This window comes from Palaemon carinicauda, chromosome 2 (assembly GCF_036898095.1).
Source record: "Palaemon carinicauda isolate YSFRI2023 chromosome 2, ASM3689809v2, whole genome shotgun sequence".
Classification (NCBI taxonomy): Eukaryota; Metazoa; Arthropoda; class Malacostraca; order Decapoda; family Palaemonidae; genus Palaemon; species Palaemon carinicauda.
In genome coordinates this window covers 118,015,995-118,032,109 of record NC_090726.1, presented here as the reverse complement: position 1 = coordinate 118,032,109, position 16,115 = coordinate 118,015,995, and the positions used below count along the sequence as shown (strand labels likewise).

General features: G+C 41.4%; 1 protein-coding gene across 1 annotated transcript in view; it reads left to right on the top strand.

The window, feature by feature from the left end:
- The window catches only part of LOC137626624 (valine--tRNA ligase-like), a 334,847-nt gene that overhangs the window by 101,359 nt on the left and 217,373 nt on the right, over window positions 1-16,115 (top strand). The window contains 1 exon segment of the mRNA XM_068357644.1: window positions 4,742-4,863. Coding sequence (XP_068213745.1) covers window positions 4,742-4,863 — 122 coding nt within the window.

Genomic DNA, 16,115 nt, shown 5'->3' with positions numbered 1-16,115 from the left:
AATTGAAAAATGAAAACCAAGAGCTAAGAAAACAATTGAAAGAGATTATGTCAAAGTTCCAACAGTTAGAAATAAGGAACAAAGAACTTATAGATGATGATGTAGAAAATGTGATTATTATCCAAGAAATACAAAATAAGGTAAAATCAAGGACAGTACCTGGAGAGGAAATAACCAACAAAAACAGACAGTTCATAAAACCCACTAGAGGAAGGGTAGCTAAGGTCAAGAAGACTAAACAACAGCCTAGAAATGTAACTACCGCCAAAAACAGATTCACCCCCCTAGCAGAGAAGGAAGAAGATGAGACGTTTTTAATCAAAAAGTCTATGGTAAATGACCAAGGGGAGCACTTCGGCCTCAAAAAGAGGAGAAAGGTCGGGTCTTATCCATCCAGGTTCCAACGCACTGAAGATGTAAGAAGTGGTTAGTAAAACTATAACAGATAACAGGAAGACTACTATTATTGTTCAGACAACTGGAAATGACCTACTCCTAAGAAAAGAGACTGCTGGCCAAACAGATCTGTGGTTAAACAGCTAGAAAAAAAACTGTTGAAACGACTAGAGACAAGACCAATAATACTATAGTTACAGGTAATTTCCCAAGACACAGTGACAGCCACTTCACCCTTAGTAAGGTCATAGGGATAAATGGAAGGCTAAGTCCACATGCCAGAAAAAGAAAGTTGAATTTATAGAGCTTTGGGATACTTGAGGCAAGAGAAAATTATACAGAAGAGACGGAATACTCTTTAGTAAAGAAGGCAACCAGCTTAATCTTTGCCTGTACAATTACTTAAATATAGTAGACCAAGAGTAAGAAATCCTCCCAACAGCAAATAGAGGAAATTTGGCAGAAAACTTGGGTAATGCAGATAAAAGTAAAATAAAATTACTAGTAAATCAGAGGAACTACCAAAGCCACAGAGGAAGAGAAAAAAGATTGAAAATTTCCTCAGAGTGACACAATTCAAGGCTCTGTCAGTTCGAAACTATTGAAAACTTAAGGGCAGTAATAGCTAATGAGGAACTACAGTGGATGTCGTAGACATTACAGAGACCTGGATTCCAGAAAAAAAAAAAAAGTATTTTATTGAAGAATACAAAAGCCTAGATTTTAAGCTTTTCAAGAAGGATCACCTTAACAAAAAAGGTGAAAGAGTAATGTTCTATGCCAGAAATTACTTTAAACTCTATAGAAATTAAATTAGAACCTGAATGTGAATTGACAGGTGCAAATATTAACGCCATAGAATAAAACATGTTCATACTCGTATTATACATGCCACCCCATCAAACACAAGACCAGGACGAAGAGCTGTATAGACAATTTGGTCAAAAAGTTAACAATAAGCTAGCTGTCCTAATGGGAGACTTTAATGTAGCAGTAAACTGGGACACTATGAATTCTACATCAAACACAGAAGGACTTAGGCTACTAAACTTTGTGAACAATGAATTCATCCATCAGTGGGTTGATAAACCAACCAGGGGAAACAACATACTAAATATTGTGCTAACAACAAAAGAAAATTTAGTGTACAGTTTTCCAGTAGGCAAAAATATTGGCAAAAGTGACCACAGGATAGTTAGGTTTCAGGTAAACATTCCTCATTTAAAAGAAAGGAAAATTATGAAAGTTAGACTACAGATGGAGTAACTGGATAAAACTGAAGGAATACACCAAGAATTTGGAGTATGATAAAATGGGGAACTAGATACACAATGGGACTCCTTTGTAGAAATGTATAGAGAAAAAATGGCTAAATGTATACCGCATAGAAAAGTTTTACCAAAGGAACTCCAAAACCTAAGTGGTTCAACAAGGAAATAGCCAATGCAATAAGAAGCCGAGACAGGAACGTAAATCAGTGGGTTCATAGGTAAACTAGTTAGAAAGGCCAAGATCAAAGAAAAGAATGGCTTCAGCTAGTAAAGAAAACTCAAAAGAATTTTTTTCATATGTAAACAATAGAAAGGCTATAAAAAACAACATTAACCCATTAAGAGACTCAGAGGGTAATCTTATAACATGATTTTGAAAAAGCCAAACTGATGAATGCATATTTCACAACTGTATTCACCAGGGAAGAATCAACGACCCTCCCTGAAACAGCTATCAATTATGAAGGGTCACAACCATTATATAGAATCGTTTTTACAATGGATGATGTCGAAAGAAAAATAAAAGGACTTGGTAAGTCCAAGGCACCAGGCCCAGATGATATGCATCCAAGAGAGATTATAGAACTAGAAAAAGAGATAACCCCACACTTTTATAAAATGTTCTGAAAAACAGCCAATGAAAGAAAGGCACCACAAGGATAGAAACTAGGCAATGTTCCTCCACTCTACAAAAAAAGGACCAATAGAACAAGCTAGTAACTACAGACCTGTCTCTAACTTCAGTGCCTTGCAAAATTTTTGAATCAATTATAGTAGAACATATACAGAAAATCTTCTAGACAGCCTACATGGTTTTAGACAAAAGAGATTATGTGACAAATCTTTTTGAGATTTTCCACATGTTTAACATTTGTGCCAAAAGCAGGGAAATAGACATCATATACCTAGACTTTCCAAAGGCTTTTGACAAAGTTCCTTAGGAAAAATTAGTGGTCAAAATTAGAGCACTATGTATCATTGATGAGCCAGCTGAATGAATTGAAGATTGGCTAACAAACAGTAAACAAAGAGTTGATAATCAGTGGAGAAGCTTCAGAGTGGGCAGCTTTTTTACAAGCGGAGTGTCTCAAGGATCCGGTCTTGGCCCACTGCTATTTCTGATCTAGGATTTAGGATTAACTAGTAGAATGGCCAAATTTGCCGACAATACTAAACTAGGCATAAATTTTGTAAGCCCAGAAGATGTAGAAGCCCTAATTATTATTTCTGGGTCGACCTGGGGCGGCCGGTGAAAAGAGTCCTTCTTGTATATCTTTTCTGATAAAACCTTCCAATTATACCAGAGAAAGATAAAAGCATGGGATGCTTTATTATTATTATTATTATTATTATTATTATTATTATTAGTTGCTAAGCTGCAACCCTAGTTGGAAAAGCAGGATGGCATGAGCCCAGGGTCTCCAACAGGGAAAACAGCCCAGTGAGGAAAGGAAACAAGGAAAAAAATAAATTGTTTTAAGAATAGTAGCATTAAAATAAATATTTCCTATATAAACTATAAAAACTTTAACAAAACAAGAAGAGAAATAAGATAGAATAGTGTGCCCGAGTGTACCCTTAAGCAAGAGAACTCTAATCCAAGACAGTGGAAGACCATGGTATAGAGGTTATGGCACTACCCAAGACTAGAGAACAATGGTTTGATTGCGGAGAGTCCTTCTCCTAGAAGAGCTGCTTACCATAGCTAAAGTGTCTCTTCTACCCTTACCAAGAGGAAAGTGGCCACTGACCCTAAGAGAAGATTTAATGAAGCTAGGAGAATGGTCCAGAAAATAGCAAATGCCTTTCAACTGTGGGAATGTAAAGTTATGCACTTAGGTTATAGTAACCCACAATCAAATTACTCACTGCTGGGTATTGAAATAGAAAGTTTGGACCAGGAGGAATATATTGGTATTATTATCAGCAAGGATTTGAAGTTCACTAAACAGAGCATAAAAGCTGAAAAGAAACTAATAGATTACAGAAGAGATAATTGAAATACATAAACAAAGACACTGTACTACAGCCGTACACATCACAAGTAAGAACCTATCTAGAATACGGAGTCCAATTCAGGGCTCCAAGTATTCAGAAGGATATAGATAGACTGGAAGCCGTACAAGCTAGGGCCACCAAAGTAGTTCCAACACTAAGGCAATTTGGATATACTGTAATCAGAGGATGGAACATTTGAACTTATTTGGTCTAGAATTTTGACGACTAAAGAGACAGTTACAGAGGCATTAAAAATTCTTAAAGGATTAACAAATATAGTTTGCAACAATCTATTAACGCTTTGCACAAATGAGTCCAGACGTAATGGATACAAACTGGAATTGAAAAGCTACAACACCACTCAATGTGGCAATCTCTTTGAATACAAAATATCAAATACTTGGAACAGAATTCCAGCAGATGTAGTAAACTGTAACATGGGAAACAAGTTCAAGAATAAGTTAGACAAGATCATAAGAACTCTTTAAAGGCTTGAACTAAATAGCTTTACCAAAGAGCAAATGGAGTCTCCATGGATGGACTAAAAACTCTTTGAGACATGCAAAATCCTTGTAACTCTCTCTCTCTCTCTCTCTCTCTCTCTCTCTCTCTCTCTCTCTCTCTCTCTCTCTCTCTCTCTCTCTCTCTCTCTCTCTCTCCCCCCATGGATATTGTTGATAAATGTTTTCTTCGGAGATAGTATTAATTTCCATGTAAATTTCCCTTTTCTAGATTCATTAATATTAGATAATGTCTTGGCAATGGTTTATGGTAATAGAAATCCCTTTAAGTGTTATTGTCACTTTCTTTTATGGGAAGGAAAATTTAATAATGTTACTGAAGCATTGATGGTGCTATTGTCAACTAACATATCTTAAAATACCACCATACCTAATTTAAAACTCTTATCACCCAGAATTGCTAATATGTAGCTTTTTATTGGTTTTCATGCCATCCATTTTCATTATTGCTCTATGTAGTTTTTTTTGTCTATTGCATATTTGGGCAATTTGGTATTACAGTTATCCCAATCATGGAACATTTGTTATTGTATTGAACTATACCTTTTTTTCCAGACAAGAGATATGGAACTCTTTTATCCCAACACTCTGTTAGAGACTGGACATGACATACTCTTCTTTTGGGTTGCAAGAATGGTCTTCTTTGGCCAGAAACTTTTAGGAAAGTTGCCTTTCAAGTAAGTTGGTATAATTTTGTTTCATGCCTACTTTGATTTAGGAAACCAAGGTTAATTCTATTATCCAGACTGCTTAGTCTCTGTGATGGCTGGGATTTTGTTTATACCTGTATATTGCATAATTTTTTTTTTTATTGTAGTTGAGCACTATAGCTGCCCTTTATGCTGAATGTGCAACCTTTTATGCAAGGATATGGACTCTCCCTTTTCATTTGCCTAACTGTAATCTATGAATTCCCTCATATTTTGTTATTAGTTTTAAGAATATTTAGATAATTTAGAATTCTAGGTAATCCCATAATGTCATCATAAGCTTGTGCTCCTTAAAAATGTAAATTACACTGAAGTTTGAATTGCACACAGTAGGCTGTACCAAACATTCTTTCGGCCATTCTTTTGAAAATTAGGTGTATTGGTATCAGCCATCTACTTTAATATTCATTTTGGTGTCTGAGCTCAAATTTTTCTATTTTTATCTGCTTCAGTTTTACTCTCAAAGATGATGATTTTGTTGACCTATGCAAATTATAAAGCTAAAAGTACATGGAACCTGATAATTGAGAAAATCAGTTCTGATAGTTAGTTGTTTCAATATAGCTATCATAATAGATGTTGCCACCCTATGGAAAATGTAATTATAGATTTTTCCAACACGGAGTACTTACCTCAAACTACTTTCTTGGGAGTATCTGGGATCTTCTCCCTATCCGACCAAGAATTTTGTGTAGTTCCCCCTATCTCCGTTTCCCTTGTTGGGTCGCCCCGTAGTGGATGGATACTCGCCCTGAGGTGACCCTGGGTCAGCTCACGAGAGTGTGCTGCTAGGTCTGACTCATCAGTAAGCATCTGGTCGTGGCGTAGATAACATCTCGCCGCTCTCTCACATCCCGTTCGACCCGCCTTTGTGCTACCACGTGTTTCCTTTGTGCTTCCCCATCCCTTTGTGCCTTACCATTCACATTCTTTCACTGTGTTACAGGTGTTGTTTGGTGTTTCAGTGCTTTCCTTATGGAATCCCAGCGTCGCTGTCCCGGGCCTAAGACCGGTAAGCCTTTGACGTCTCCTTCAGCTCCGTCGGAGAGAGTGTCTCCTTCCCCTTCCCCTACCCAGAGTAGGGGACAAGGTAAGTCTGTTTAGGGGAAACGGCCCATTGCCGTTCCCCATGAGTCTGATGTTGATGATTTAGGGTGTATTGTGCCTATGCAGGCGTTTGGGGGTCTGCTAGTGGGGCGGGAGTGTGAGCTGTAGACGAGGTTCTGGTTCCCGCAGGACCTGTCTCGAATGAAGACCCGGTGTGGGGGGAAGTCAGGAACGGCTCCTTCCCCTCCATCTTGGCAGTGCCTTACATGTTCAGCGGTGTCCGGGGGTGTTATGGACAAGGAGAGGCAGCCCACAGGATCTTCAGACCCCAACTCCATTGTATGGACGGCACCGAGGACGACCTTCAGATCACCCATGCGTCAGGAGGAGGAATTCTTGGGCTAGTTCGCTTCTAGAAAGGCTCTACGCACGCCCCCGGCACCCTCATCAATGCTCCCGTCGAACTTCATCAAGTTATTCAACCATTCCTGATAGGTGCGCTAATGAGAGCCGAGGACTGGCAGAGGCTCGTGGTCCACCTGGTCTCGGAGAAGTTGGTTCCTTAGGGGAGGCTCAAGCTGAGACCAGTCCAATAGAACCTGAAAGACCGTTGGGCACCGGGAGCCCTTCCTCGAGAACTAGTCAGGATGTCTCCGGACTCCAGGAACATGCTCCCCTGGTGATCCGACAGGGCGAACATCCTTAAAGGGGGTACCATTCGCATCCGTTCCTCCAGAGGTGTTGCTCTTCACAGACGCATCAAAGGAGGGGCGGGGAGCCCATCTGCTTGGGGAAACAGCAGAGAGGAAGTGGTCTCCGGAGGAGAAGACCCTTCACATAAACATGCTCGAGCTACTAGCAGGCTAAAAGGACCTCGCAAGGTTCGCTCATTGTCTCTGGGGAAACACGGTAGCACTCAGGTGCGACAACGCCACCGTGGTGGCATACATAAAGAAGCAAGGAGGATTAAGATCAAGGGAGTTGTGCAACCTCACGTCTCAAATACTGGAATGGGTCGAAAAGGAACACATCAGCCTCTCAGCCAGGTTTATTCCGGGAAAAAAGAACGTTCTAGCCGACGGCCTCGGCAGGACAGGGCAAGTAGTGGGGTCAGAGTGGTCCTTACACCCACAGGTAGCCCAGAAGGTCCTCCAGAGGTGGAGCTCACCAGTGATACACCTTTTCGCCACAGGGCTCAACGCACAGCTCCCCCTGTTCTATTCCCCGTTGCCAGACCCAGCAGCAGTGTTCGAAGATGTCTTCCAACACTCTGGGGATGGATTCGACGTATATGCCTTTCCTCCTTTCAGGATTCTCAGGCAGGTTCTCAACAGGATCAGGCAGTCAAGAGATACAAGGTTGACTTTGGTAGTGCCCTGGTGGCTGAAGAGGGGTGGTTCGCAGACCTACAAGCCCTGGCTATCCTTCCTCCGTGGCCTCTGCCGATAAGAGAAGATCTGCTACACCAGCCCCACTTCCAAAGGTTTCACGAGAACCCCCAGTGCCTTCAGCTACAAGCGTAGAGGTTATCGGGCGTTTATTAAGGAAGGAAGGATACTCAAAGAGGACAGCCTTGAGGTTGACCGGTTATCTTAGGAAATCCTCGGTCATGGTTTACCAGGCCAAGAAAGCCACATTTGCTAAGTGGTATGCGGCTCAGAACCTGAGGCCCTTGGATGCATCGGTCCACAGGACTGCAGACTTCCTGGTCTACCTAAGGGACTACCTAGGGGTTTCCATTCCAGCCATCAAAGGGGTCCGAGCAGCACTGGGATAAGTATTTCTACTCAGAGGCATTGACCAGGGGGGCCTCTTGTCAGTTTTCCTAGCTCATCAGGAGTATCGAGCAATCTTGTTCCCCCGCGCCTCTTGGGTCCTGCAATGGGACGTGGCTAAGGTTCTTAAGGTTTTGTCTAGGCCACCCTTCGAACCTCTCAAAATTATCCTGGATAAAGACCTCACCCTCAAGGCAGTGTTCCTGCTAGCTCTGGCCTCAGCCAAGAGGGTGAATGAGCTCCACGACTTGTCGTTTGAGGTCTCACACTCAAAAGGGTGGAAGGACCTGGCCTTTAAGTTTCTGCCTGGTTGTGTGGCCAAACCACAGAACCCAGCCATCGTAGACCTAAGGTTTGAAGGTTTCTCGATCCCGGCGGTCCCTCACTCAGACAACCCGGAAGACTTGTTCCTGTGCCCAGTTAGTACTATCAGGAAGTACCTTAACAGGACGGCCAGACTTCGGCCGGGCATCAAAAGTCTGTTTGTTTCCTCAGGACCAGTGTAGAAAGCGGTGTCTAAGTACACAGTCTCCTTCTGGCTTCGACAAATCATAAAAGGGCTTATGACAGTGAGGAGTCGGCAGTCCCTGGCAAGACACGACCCTGTGACATTAGGGGGCTTAGCACCTCCTTTGAATTCGACAAGAACATGGCAGTAGGTCAAATCATGAGGGCGGGCACATGGTCCAGGCAGTCCACCTTTACGGTCCACTACCTGAAAGACTCTACGAGGAAGTCCCTAGACTCCTTCTCCATCAGACCAGTCTAAATCCCTGGGGTAGACTGAGGGGAGTAATTGCAAGCAACACAAGTTTCCGCCTTACTCCCCCCCCTTTTCCTTGCTACCGTTGTTGTCCCCTTCTTTTCCCTCCTCCCATGTGAGAGATGGATGTTGTAGAAGACCATGTCCGGATTAAAGGTGACTTCAATCAAGTAGGCTTTTGCGCGCTTCACCCGACTCTCCTACCCTGGACCTAGCCTCCTATCTAGGTCCCGTATCATGTACCGGTATGGCGGGTCGTCTGGCCTGTAAGTCCACCCCCGCCTCCCAAAGTGTAAGTCTCCTAAGAAAGTAGTTCGAGGTAAGTACTCTGTGTTGGAACAAATCACAAATTTTAAGTAATTTGTATTTTTCCTAACAGTACTTACCTCGAACTACTTTCGGGTTACTGCCTGCCCATCCTGCCCCGGGTGCCTTACCGGAGTTCGAATGGTATTTTCACATATTCTTACTGACGAGTCAGACCTAGCAGCACACACTCGTGAGCTGACCCAGGGTCGCCTCAGGGCGAGCATCCATCCACCACGGGGCGACCCAACAAGGGAAACGGAGATGGGGGAACTACGCAAAATTCTTGGTCGGATAAAGAGGAGATCCCAGATACTCCTAAGAAAGTAATTCGAGGTAAGTACTGTTAGGAAAAATACAAATTACTTGAAATTTGTGATTTTCCAAGGCTGTTCTTTATGGAATTCAGGATAAAAACTCTTTTAGAACCCTTGTAAAAATATATTTATTCCTACTCAAATACAAACGTTTGAGTCATATAAATGACTTACTCGTAAGTCAATTTTCTACGACCAGGCAATAAAAAAGAAAATAGGGTTCAATTTGCAACTATGATAGGTTACTTAGCAACTTTATTGCTGAGTAGCATTACTTACTCTTATTATGCAAGCTCCATTCATCTCCTGGTCACCATACATTTAAGAGGTTTTCCCTTCCTATCTATGAGACTACACTTCTCCACCCTGGATTACCATTGTACTGCTCTGTGCTTTTGTTTAACCTCTTGTGATTATTATGTCTAGTGTCACTAGTGCTAGGGCCGGATGAAGGGGGTGGGGTGGGCAGGGGGCCAGGGTCCCGGGTCACCCACCAAGAGGGGGCCTCCCACCAATATAAACAATAAATTTTGATTTAAGAAGCTTAGTATCGTAGTCCCTACTAAACGAGTGTCAGTACCATGCAGTCAAGTGCCTGCAGGTTTTCCATGCAATTTGGTCCATTTTCTCTTGCGACAATAAGGGGAAGTTGGTCCAGCTGTGCAGTGTTGCCAGATTGCTAGAGAAATTTGGATTTTTCCAGATTTTTGGAGTTTTATCCAGATTTCCGAACCCTTTAATGAAATTTCCAGATTTTTTTGGAATTCAGCAAGAATTTTATCCACATTTCCAGACTTGAGAGAGAGAGAGAGAGAGAGAGAGAGAGAGAGAGAGAGAGAGAGAGAGAGAGAGAGAGAGAGAGAGAGAGAGAGAGAGAGGGAGAGGGAGAGAGAGAGAGAGATATGCAACAAACCGTAATGACCATCTGGCAACCCTGGATGTTAGTGGCACTTTGAGCGTATTGTGATCCATCACGGCTGAGTTTTGGCGTGAGTTTTGTTGTCGTTTGACGTATTTAATGTAATTCCAGGCCTCTTATCAATAGTTTCCCATGTTCATGAATAAGCCAGGCATTCGTTGGTGAGGTACTGAGTACCGAAATATGTTGTATTGTGATGAATCAAATTGGTAAAATAGTTTTCCATCCCCAAAAACATTTGTTTTGGTTCATATTTATGTAAAGCAAGGGGAAAATCCATGGTCTTGAGACTCGATAGTATATTCAGTGTTTTTTTGCGTATTGATGCACCAATTATTGAGGTGGGAGGCGAGTGTGTGTTCCTTTTCGTATTTTATTTTTTCTTCTTACAGTTTTTTAGAGTCATTCACTATTTAGTCACATTTTAATTTAATCAGGCATTCCAAACCTGTTACTAGCCAGGAGGTCATAAGGGTCAAGGAGCTTGAAGGAAAGATGAGGGGAGAGAGACAAACGAATTAGGATATTTACTAAATGTTGAGAAATTATGAAAGTTTTCTTTTCCTTTATTATTATTACTGGTATAGGCAATAGGTAATCAATATATTACTGGAACTTTCGGAAGTTTTTTGTTAGTTTGGTTAAATTCTAAATTTTTTGGTGAGTGTGGTCATTTTGTGTATTTTTCAGATTACGATTTACTAACATATAGAGCCATGGACAATCGACAAGGAGACAGACATACGCACCGCAAAATAAATTTGGAGTCTGAGGCGTCAAAAAGACGTAAAGCAAAGGAAGCCATAACAAAATCAGAAGAAGAAATGGGAAACATTAAAAAATTGGACCAGTTTTTCACTGTTCAACATCCACCAAGACAAATGTCAGGAAAGAGTAATGAGTTTACAGAACCTGATCAAGCTGTGAAAATGGTTAATCAAGCCACTGATCCTGACAAGGAAAAGGCAGAAATAGTAATAAATCCATCTGGAGAAGATAAAGAAATGGAGGCTGATAGTGACACACCTCTTTCAGAAGCTGAAGTTGAGGGCCCACCAGGGGGCAATGACATTGGACTTTGGCCATCCATTATTTCGGAGCAGATGCGTGAATACTGACTGAAAAGGGGAGTATCAACAGTTAAGCACTGTGATGAAAGATTGTTCTCAACACATTCCAAGCAGCAAACTAGATAGGATGGAAATCCAAGAATGTGTACACTTGGGCTCTTCCGCCGTCAAAATCGTAATGGGGAAGTCATAATAAGAAACTGGTTATGCTTCTCTCCCTCACAGGGATGTGTTTATTGTTTTACATGCAGACTGATGAGCTTAGTAATGGAAAAATCTGAGTCTTCTCTGCTCTCATCCACTGGATTCTGTGATTGGAAGCATTCACACGAACATCTAAGAACTCATGAGCAGTCAGCGGGACATATAAAGGCTACAGTTGCTTACAATAGGAGGCTAAAAGCAATTGGACGTGTGGATATAGAACTGACACACCAGATTGAACACCTTGAACAGTATTGGAGATCGGTTTTGAAACGAGTAATTGGTGTTATTCACTTCATTGCTGAGCGGGGCTTAGCATTTCAAGGAGACAACGAGTTGGTTGGTTCACCTAGAAATGGAAACTTTCTAGGTATTCTTGAACTTATTGCTCAGTATGATGACTTTCTCGCTCAGCATATCAAAACTGAAGCTAATCGTGGAAAGGATCACGCAAACTATTTGTCAACTACAATATTGGAAGAGGTTATCAGCATAATGGGTGAACAACTCCTCAGAGAAATTATTTCCAGAGTTAAGAAGTCAAAATACTACTCAATCTCTTTGGACTTTACACCTGATGCAGCCCATGTTGATCAACTGACCCTTTTATTGAGGTACATGGAGAAAGATAGCCCTGTGGAACGCTTTGTAACCTTTATGGCAAACAAGGGGCATGGTGCTGAAGATATGTTCAATGCTTTGATGGAATTTTTGAACACACTTCACCTGGCCCTTGGAAACTGCCTTGGTCAAAGTTATGACAATGCATCAGCAATGAGTGGTAGGTACAATGGTCTTCAACCAAAGTGAGAGAGAAGAACAATCTTGCATCCTGGATTCCTTGTACAGCACATTCTCTTAACCTGGTTGGTAAAAATGCTGTAGAATGCTGCTCAAGTGCTGTACATTTCTTTGACTTCCTTGAAAAGCTGTTTGTCTTCTTTACAATTTCAACCCATCGGTATCAACTTCTGGATGAGGCTTTAAAAAAAAAGTGATTCATCATTGACCCTCAAATGTGTCACAACAACGCGCTGGTCCTGCAGAGCTGATGCAACTAGAGCTCTTAAGCATAATTATGAGCAGATTAAGGAGGTGCTCAAACATATTGTCGATGACATTGAAGAAAAAAGGTGTGTACGCTGTGAAGCTGAAGGACTGTTAAAACAGATGAATCAGCTTGAAACAGGAATTTACACCACCTTCTGGAATGATAATCTGCAAAGAACAGATGCAACTAATAAAATTCTACAATACGCAAAACTTGATCTAAATACTGCTGTGGCATCACTGACTTGCTTGAAGAAATATATTGCATCAAAGCGTGACTCCTTCCACACTTATGAAAAAGAAGGTGAACAGCTGTCTTAGTCTGGATCAACTTATAAGGCTATAGAATCTCGGCAGAAGCGGCACAATGTGTGTCATAACCCACTGGATTACGGGCATGCAGAAGAAGTACAACTTAGCCCTTCTGAAAAATACAGAACACAAACTTTCTTGCCTATCATTGATCAGTTTACATCTTCTATCGGTCAATGTCTGGAAGCATACAAACAGATATCAAGTAAATTTAGTTTTTTTTAGACATCTGCAAAGGCTTTCTTCAGATGAACTTTGCAACTCAGCAGAGTAACTCATCATATCATATCCAGATGACTTTGATATAACATTTAAGGAGGAACTGTGCCAGTTTGTCGGATTTTCTAATATATTCACAGATAAGGAGCCAACAGATATCAGCACTGAGCTTTTCCTGTATAGACTTGTATTGGACGAGGGTGTGCAGGACACTTTCCCAAACATAGAGATAGCTCTACGAATATACCTTGTCCTAATGGTGACTAACTGCAGTGGGGAGCTCTCTTTCTCAAAGCTAAAGTTAATTGAAAACAGGTTACGGACATCTATGACACAGAAACGTCTTGTAAATCTGACTACGATGAGCCTCGAGTCAGACATCATGTGTGGACTGGACTCCGAGGTCATCAGTGAATTTGCAATGAAAAAATCAAGAAAAGGGTCAAGAAAGTAATCCTGACTTTACATGTAACTCCATATGAAAGAATGAGCTATTATCTTATGTGATAGTTACATTATTATATTCATATGAATAACTGTAATTGTATGTGTAAAAAAAAAAGATATAGTAAGAACAACTTATGCTTATTTTGTTTTGACCTTATGCATATTGATAATTAATCAAAAGAATAGTCCCATTGTATTTAATTTTGAATTTAGGCATATTGATAATCGTAAGAAAAGTCCCATTGTATTTTATTTTGAATTGATGCATATTCATAATGGGAAGAATAGTCCCGTTGTATTTTATTTTGAATTTATACATATTGATGATCGTAAGAATAGTCCCAATGTATTTTATTTTGAATTTATGCATATTGATAATCGGATGAATAGTCCCATTGTATTTTATTTTGAATTTAGGCATATTCATAATTGGAAGAATAGTCCTGTTGTATTTTATTTTGAATTTATGCATACTGATAATTGAAAGAATAGTCCCGTTGTATTTTATTTTGAATTTATGCATATTCATAATCGGAAGAATAGTCCCATTGTATTTTATTTTTAATTTAGGCATATTCATAATTGAAAGAATAGTCCCATTGTATTTTATTTTGAATTTATGCATTGTGATAATCGGAAGAATTTAGGCATATTCATAATTGGAAGAATAGTCCCGTTGTATTTTGTTTTGAATTTATGAATATTCATAATTGGAAGAATAGTCCCGTTGTATTTTATTTTGAATTTATGCATACTGATAATCGAAAGAATAGTCCCGTTGTATTTTATTTGGAATTTATGCATTTTCATAATCGGAAGAATAGTCCCATTTGTATTTTATTTTGAATTTATGTATATTCATAATCGGAAGAATAGTCCCATTGTATTTTATTTTGAATTTATGCATAGTGATATTCGGAAGAATAGTCCCATTGTATTTTATTTTGAATTTATGCATAGTGATAATCGGAAGAATTTAGGCATACTGTATTCATAATTGGAAGAATAGTCCCGTTGTATTTTGTTTTGAATTTATGAATACAGTATTCATAATCGGAAGAATAGTCTCATTGAATTTTATTTTGAATTTATGCATATTCATAATCGTAAGAATAGTCTTATTGTATTTTATTTTGAATTTATGTATAGTGATAATCGGAAGAATAGTCCCATTGTATTTTATTTTGAATTTATGCATTTTCATAATTCGAAGAATAGTCCCTTTGTATTTTATTTTAAATCTAAGCATATTCATAATCGTAAGAATAGTCCCATTGTGGTGTTCCTAAATAAAACCAACCTAATTAGTATTGCTCTATTTTGGCCATTATATTGATTAGACTATAGTTTGTGGCGTATGTAATGGGAGTTGGAAAGGGTGCCTCCCACCAGAGTTGGCCCCAGGCTTCCCACCAGAGTTGGCCCCAGGCCTCCCACCAGCTTAATCCGGCCCTTACATAAAGAAACAAGGAGGACTAAGATCGAAGGAGTTGTGCGTCCTCACGTTGGAACTTCTGGAATGGGCTGAAGTAGAACAGATCAAGATTTCAGCAAGGTTCATTCCAGGAAAGAGGAATGTCCTGGCCGACGGCCTCAGCAGGATGGGACAAGTAGTGGGTTCCGAATGGTCCCTGTACCCAGAAGTAGCCAAAACCATCATTCTAAAATGGGGGTCGCTGGTGATGGACCTCTTCGCAACGAGGTTGAACGCACAGCGCCCCGTGTTTTGTTCTCCTGTGCCAGACCCAAGAGCGGCGTTCGAGGACGCCTTCCAACATCCCTGGGACAACCTTCACGTTTACGCCTTCCCCCCCTTCGGGATGCTCAGACAGTTCCTCAACAGAGTAAGGAGGGCGGACAACCTGTGGATGACTTTGGTAGCGCCCTGGTGGCCGGAGAGAAAAGAACTGGCACGACTTTCTCCTTGGCCCCTTCCAGACAGGCCAGACCTCCTCCTGCAACCACTTTTCCAAAGGCTTCACGAGAACCCTCGGTCCCTCCGTCTTCACGCGTGGAGGTTATCGAGCGTCTCCTGAGGAAAGAAGGCTATTCGTCGGGGACGGCAGCGAGGATGTCAGGCTACCTGAGACGATCATCGGCAGCAGTCTACCAAGCAAAATGGGCACCTTTACTAAGTGGTGCGCCTCTAAGAACATCAGGCTCCTGCGGGCCTCCATCCCGGAGATAGTGGACTTCTTGGTTTATCTCAGGGACGTGGTCAACATGTCCATCCCGGCCATCAAGGGAGTATGGACTGCTCTGGGTCAAGTCTTCCTCCTGAAGGGCATCGACCTGGGAACCTCCAGACATCTATCGATGCTCATTAAGAGCTTCGAGCAATCGTGTCCCCCGCAAGTCGTTCGGGTGCCACAGTGGGACGTGGGCAGGGTCCTGAAGATGTTGTCAGAGCCTCCCTTCGAACCCCTAAAGGACATCGTGGACAAGGATCTCACCCTCAAGACGGTTTTCCTATTGGCATTAGCTTCGGCGAAACGAGTAGGGGAGATACTTGGACTGTCCTACGAGGTCTCTCACTCAAAGGGTTGGCGGGAGCTCACCTTCAGGCTCGTGCCATCCTTCGTTGCGAAGACCCAGAATCCGGCCGTGTGGGATCCCAGGTTTGAGGGGTTCTCAATACCAGCAATTCCTCGATCGGACAACCCGAAGGACTTGCGTCTGTGCCCTGTCAGGGCCGTAAGAAAATACTTAGAGAGGCCAGCCAGACTTCGGCCCGAGGTCTAAAGTCTGTTTGTGTCCACGGGCCTGGTGAAGAAGCCAGTCTCGAAGAAC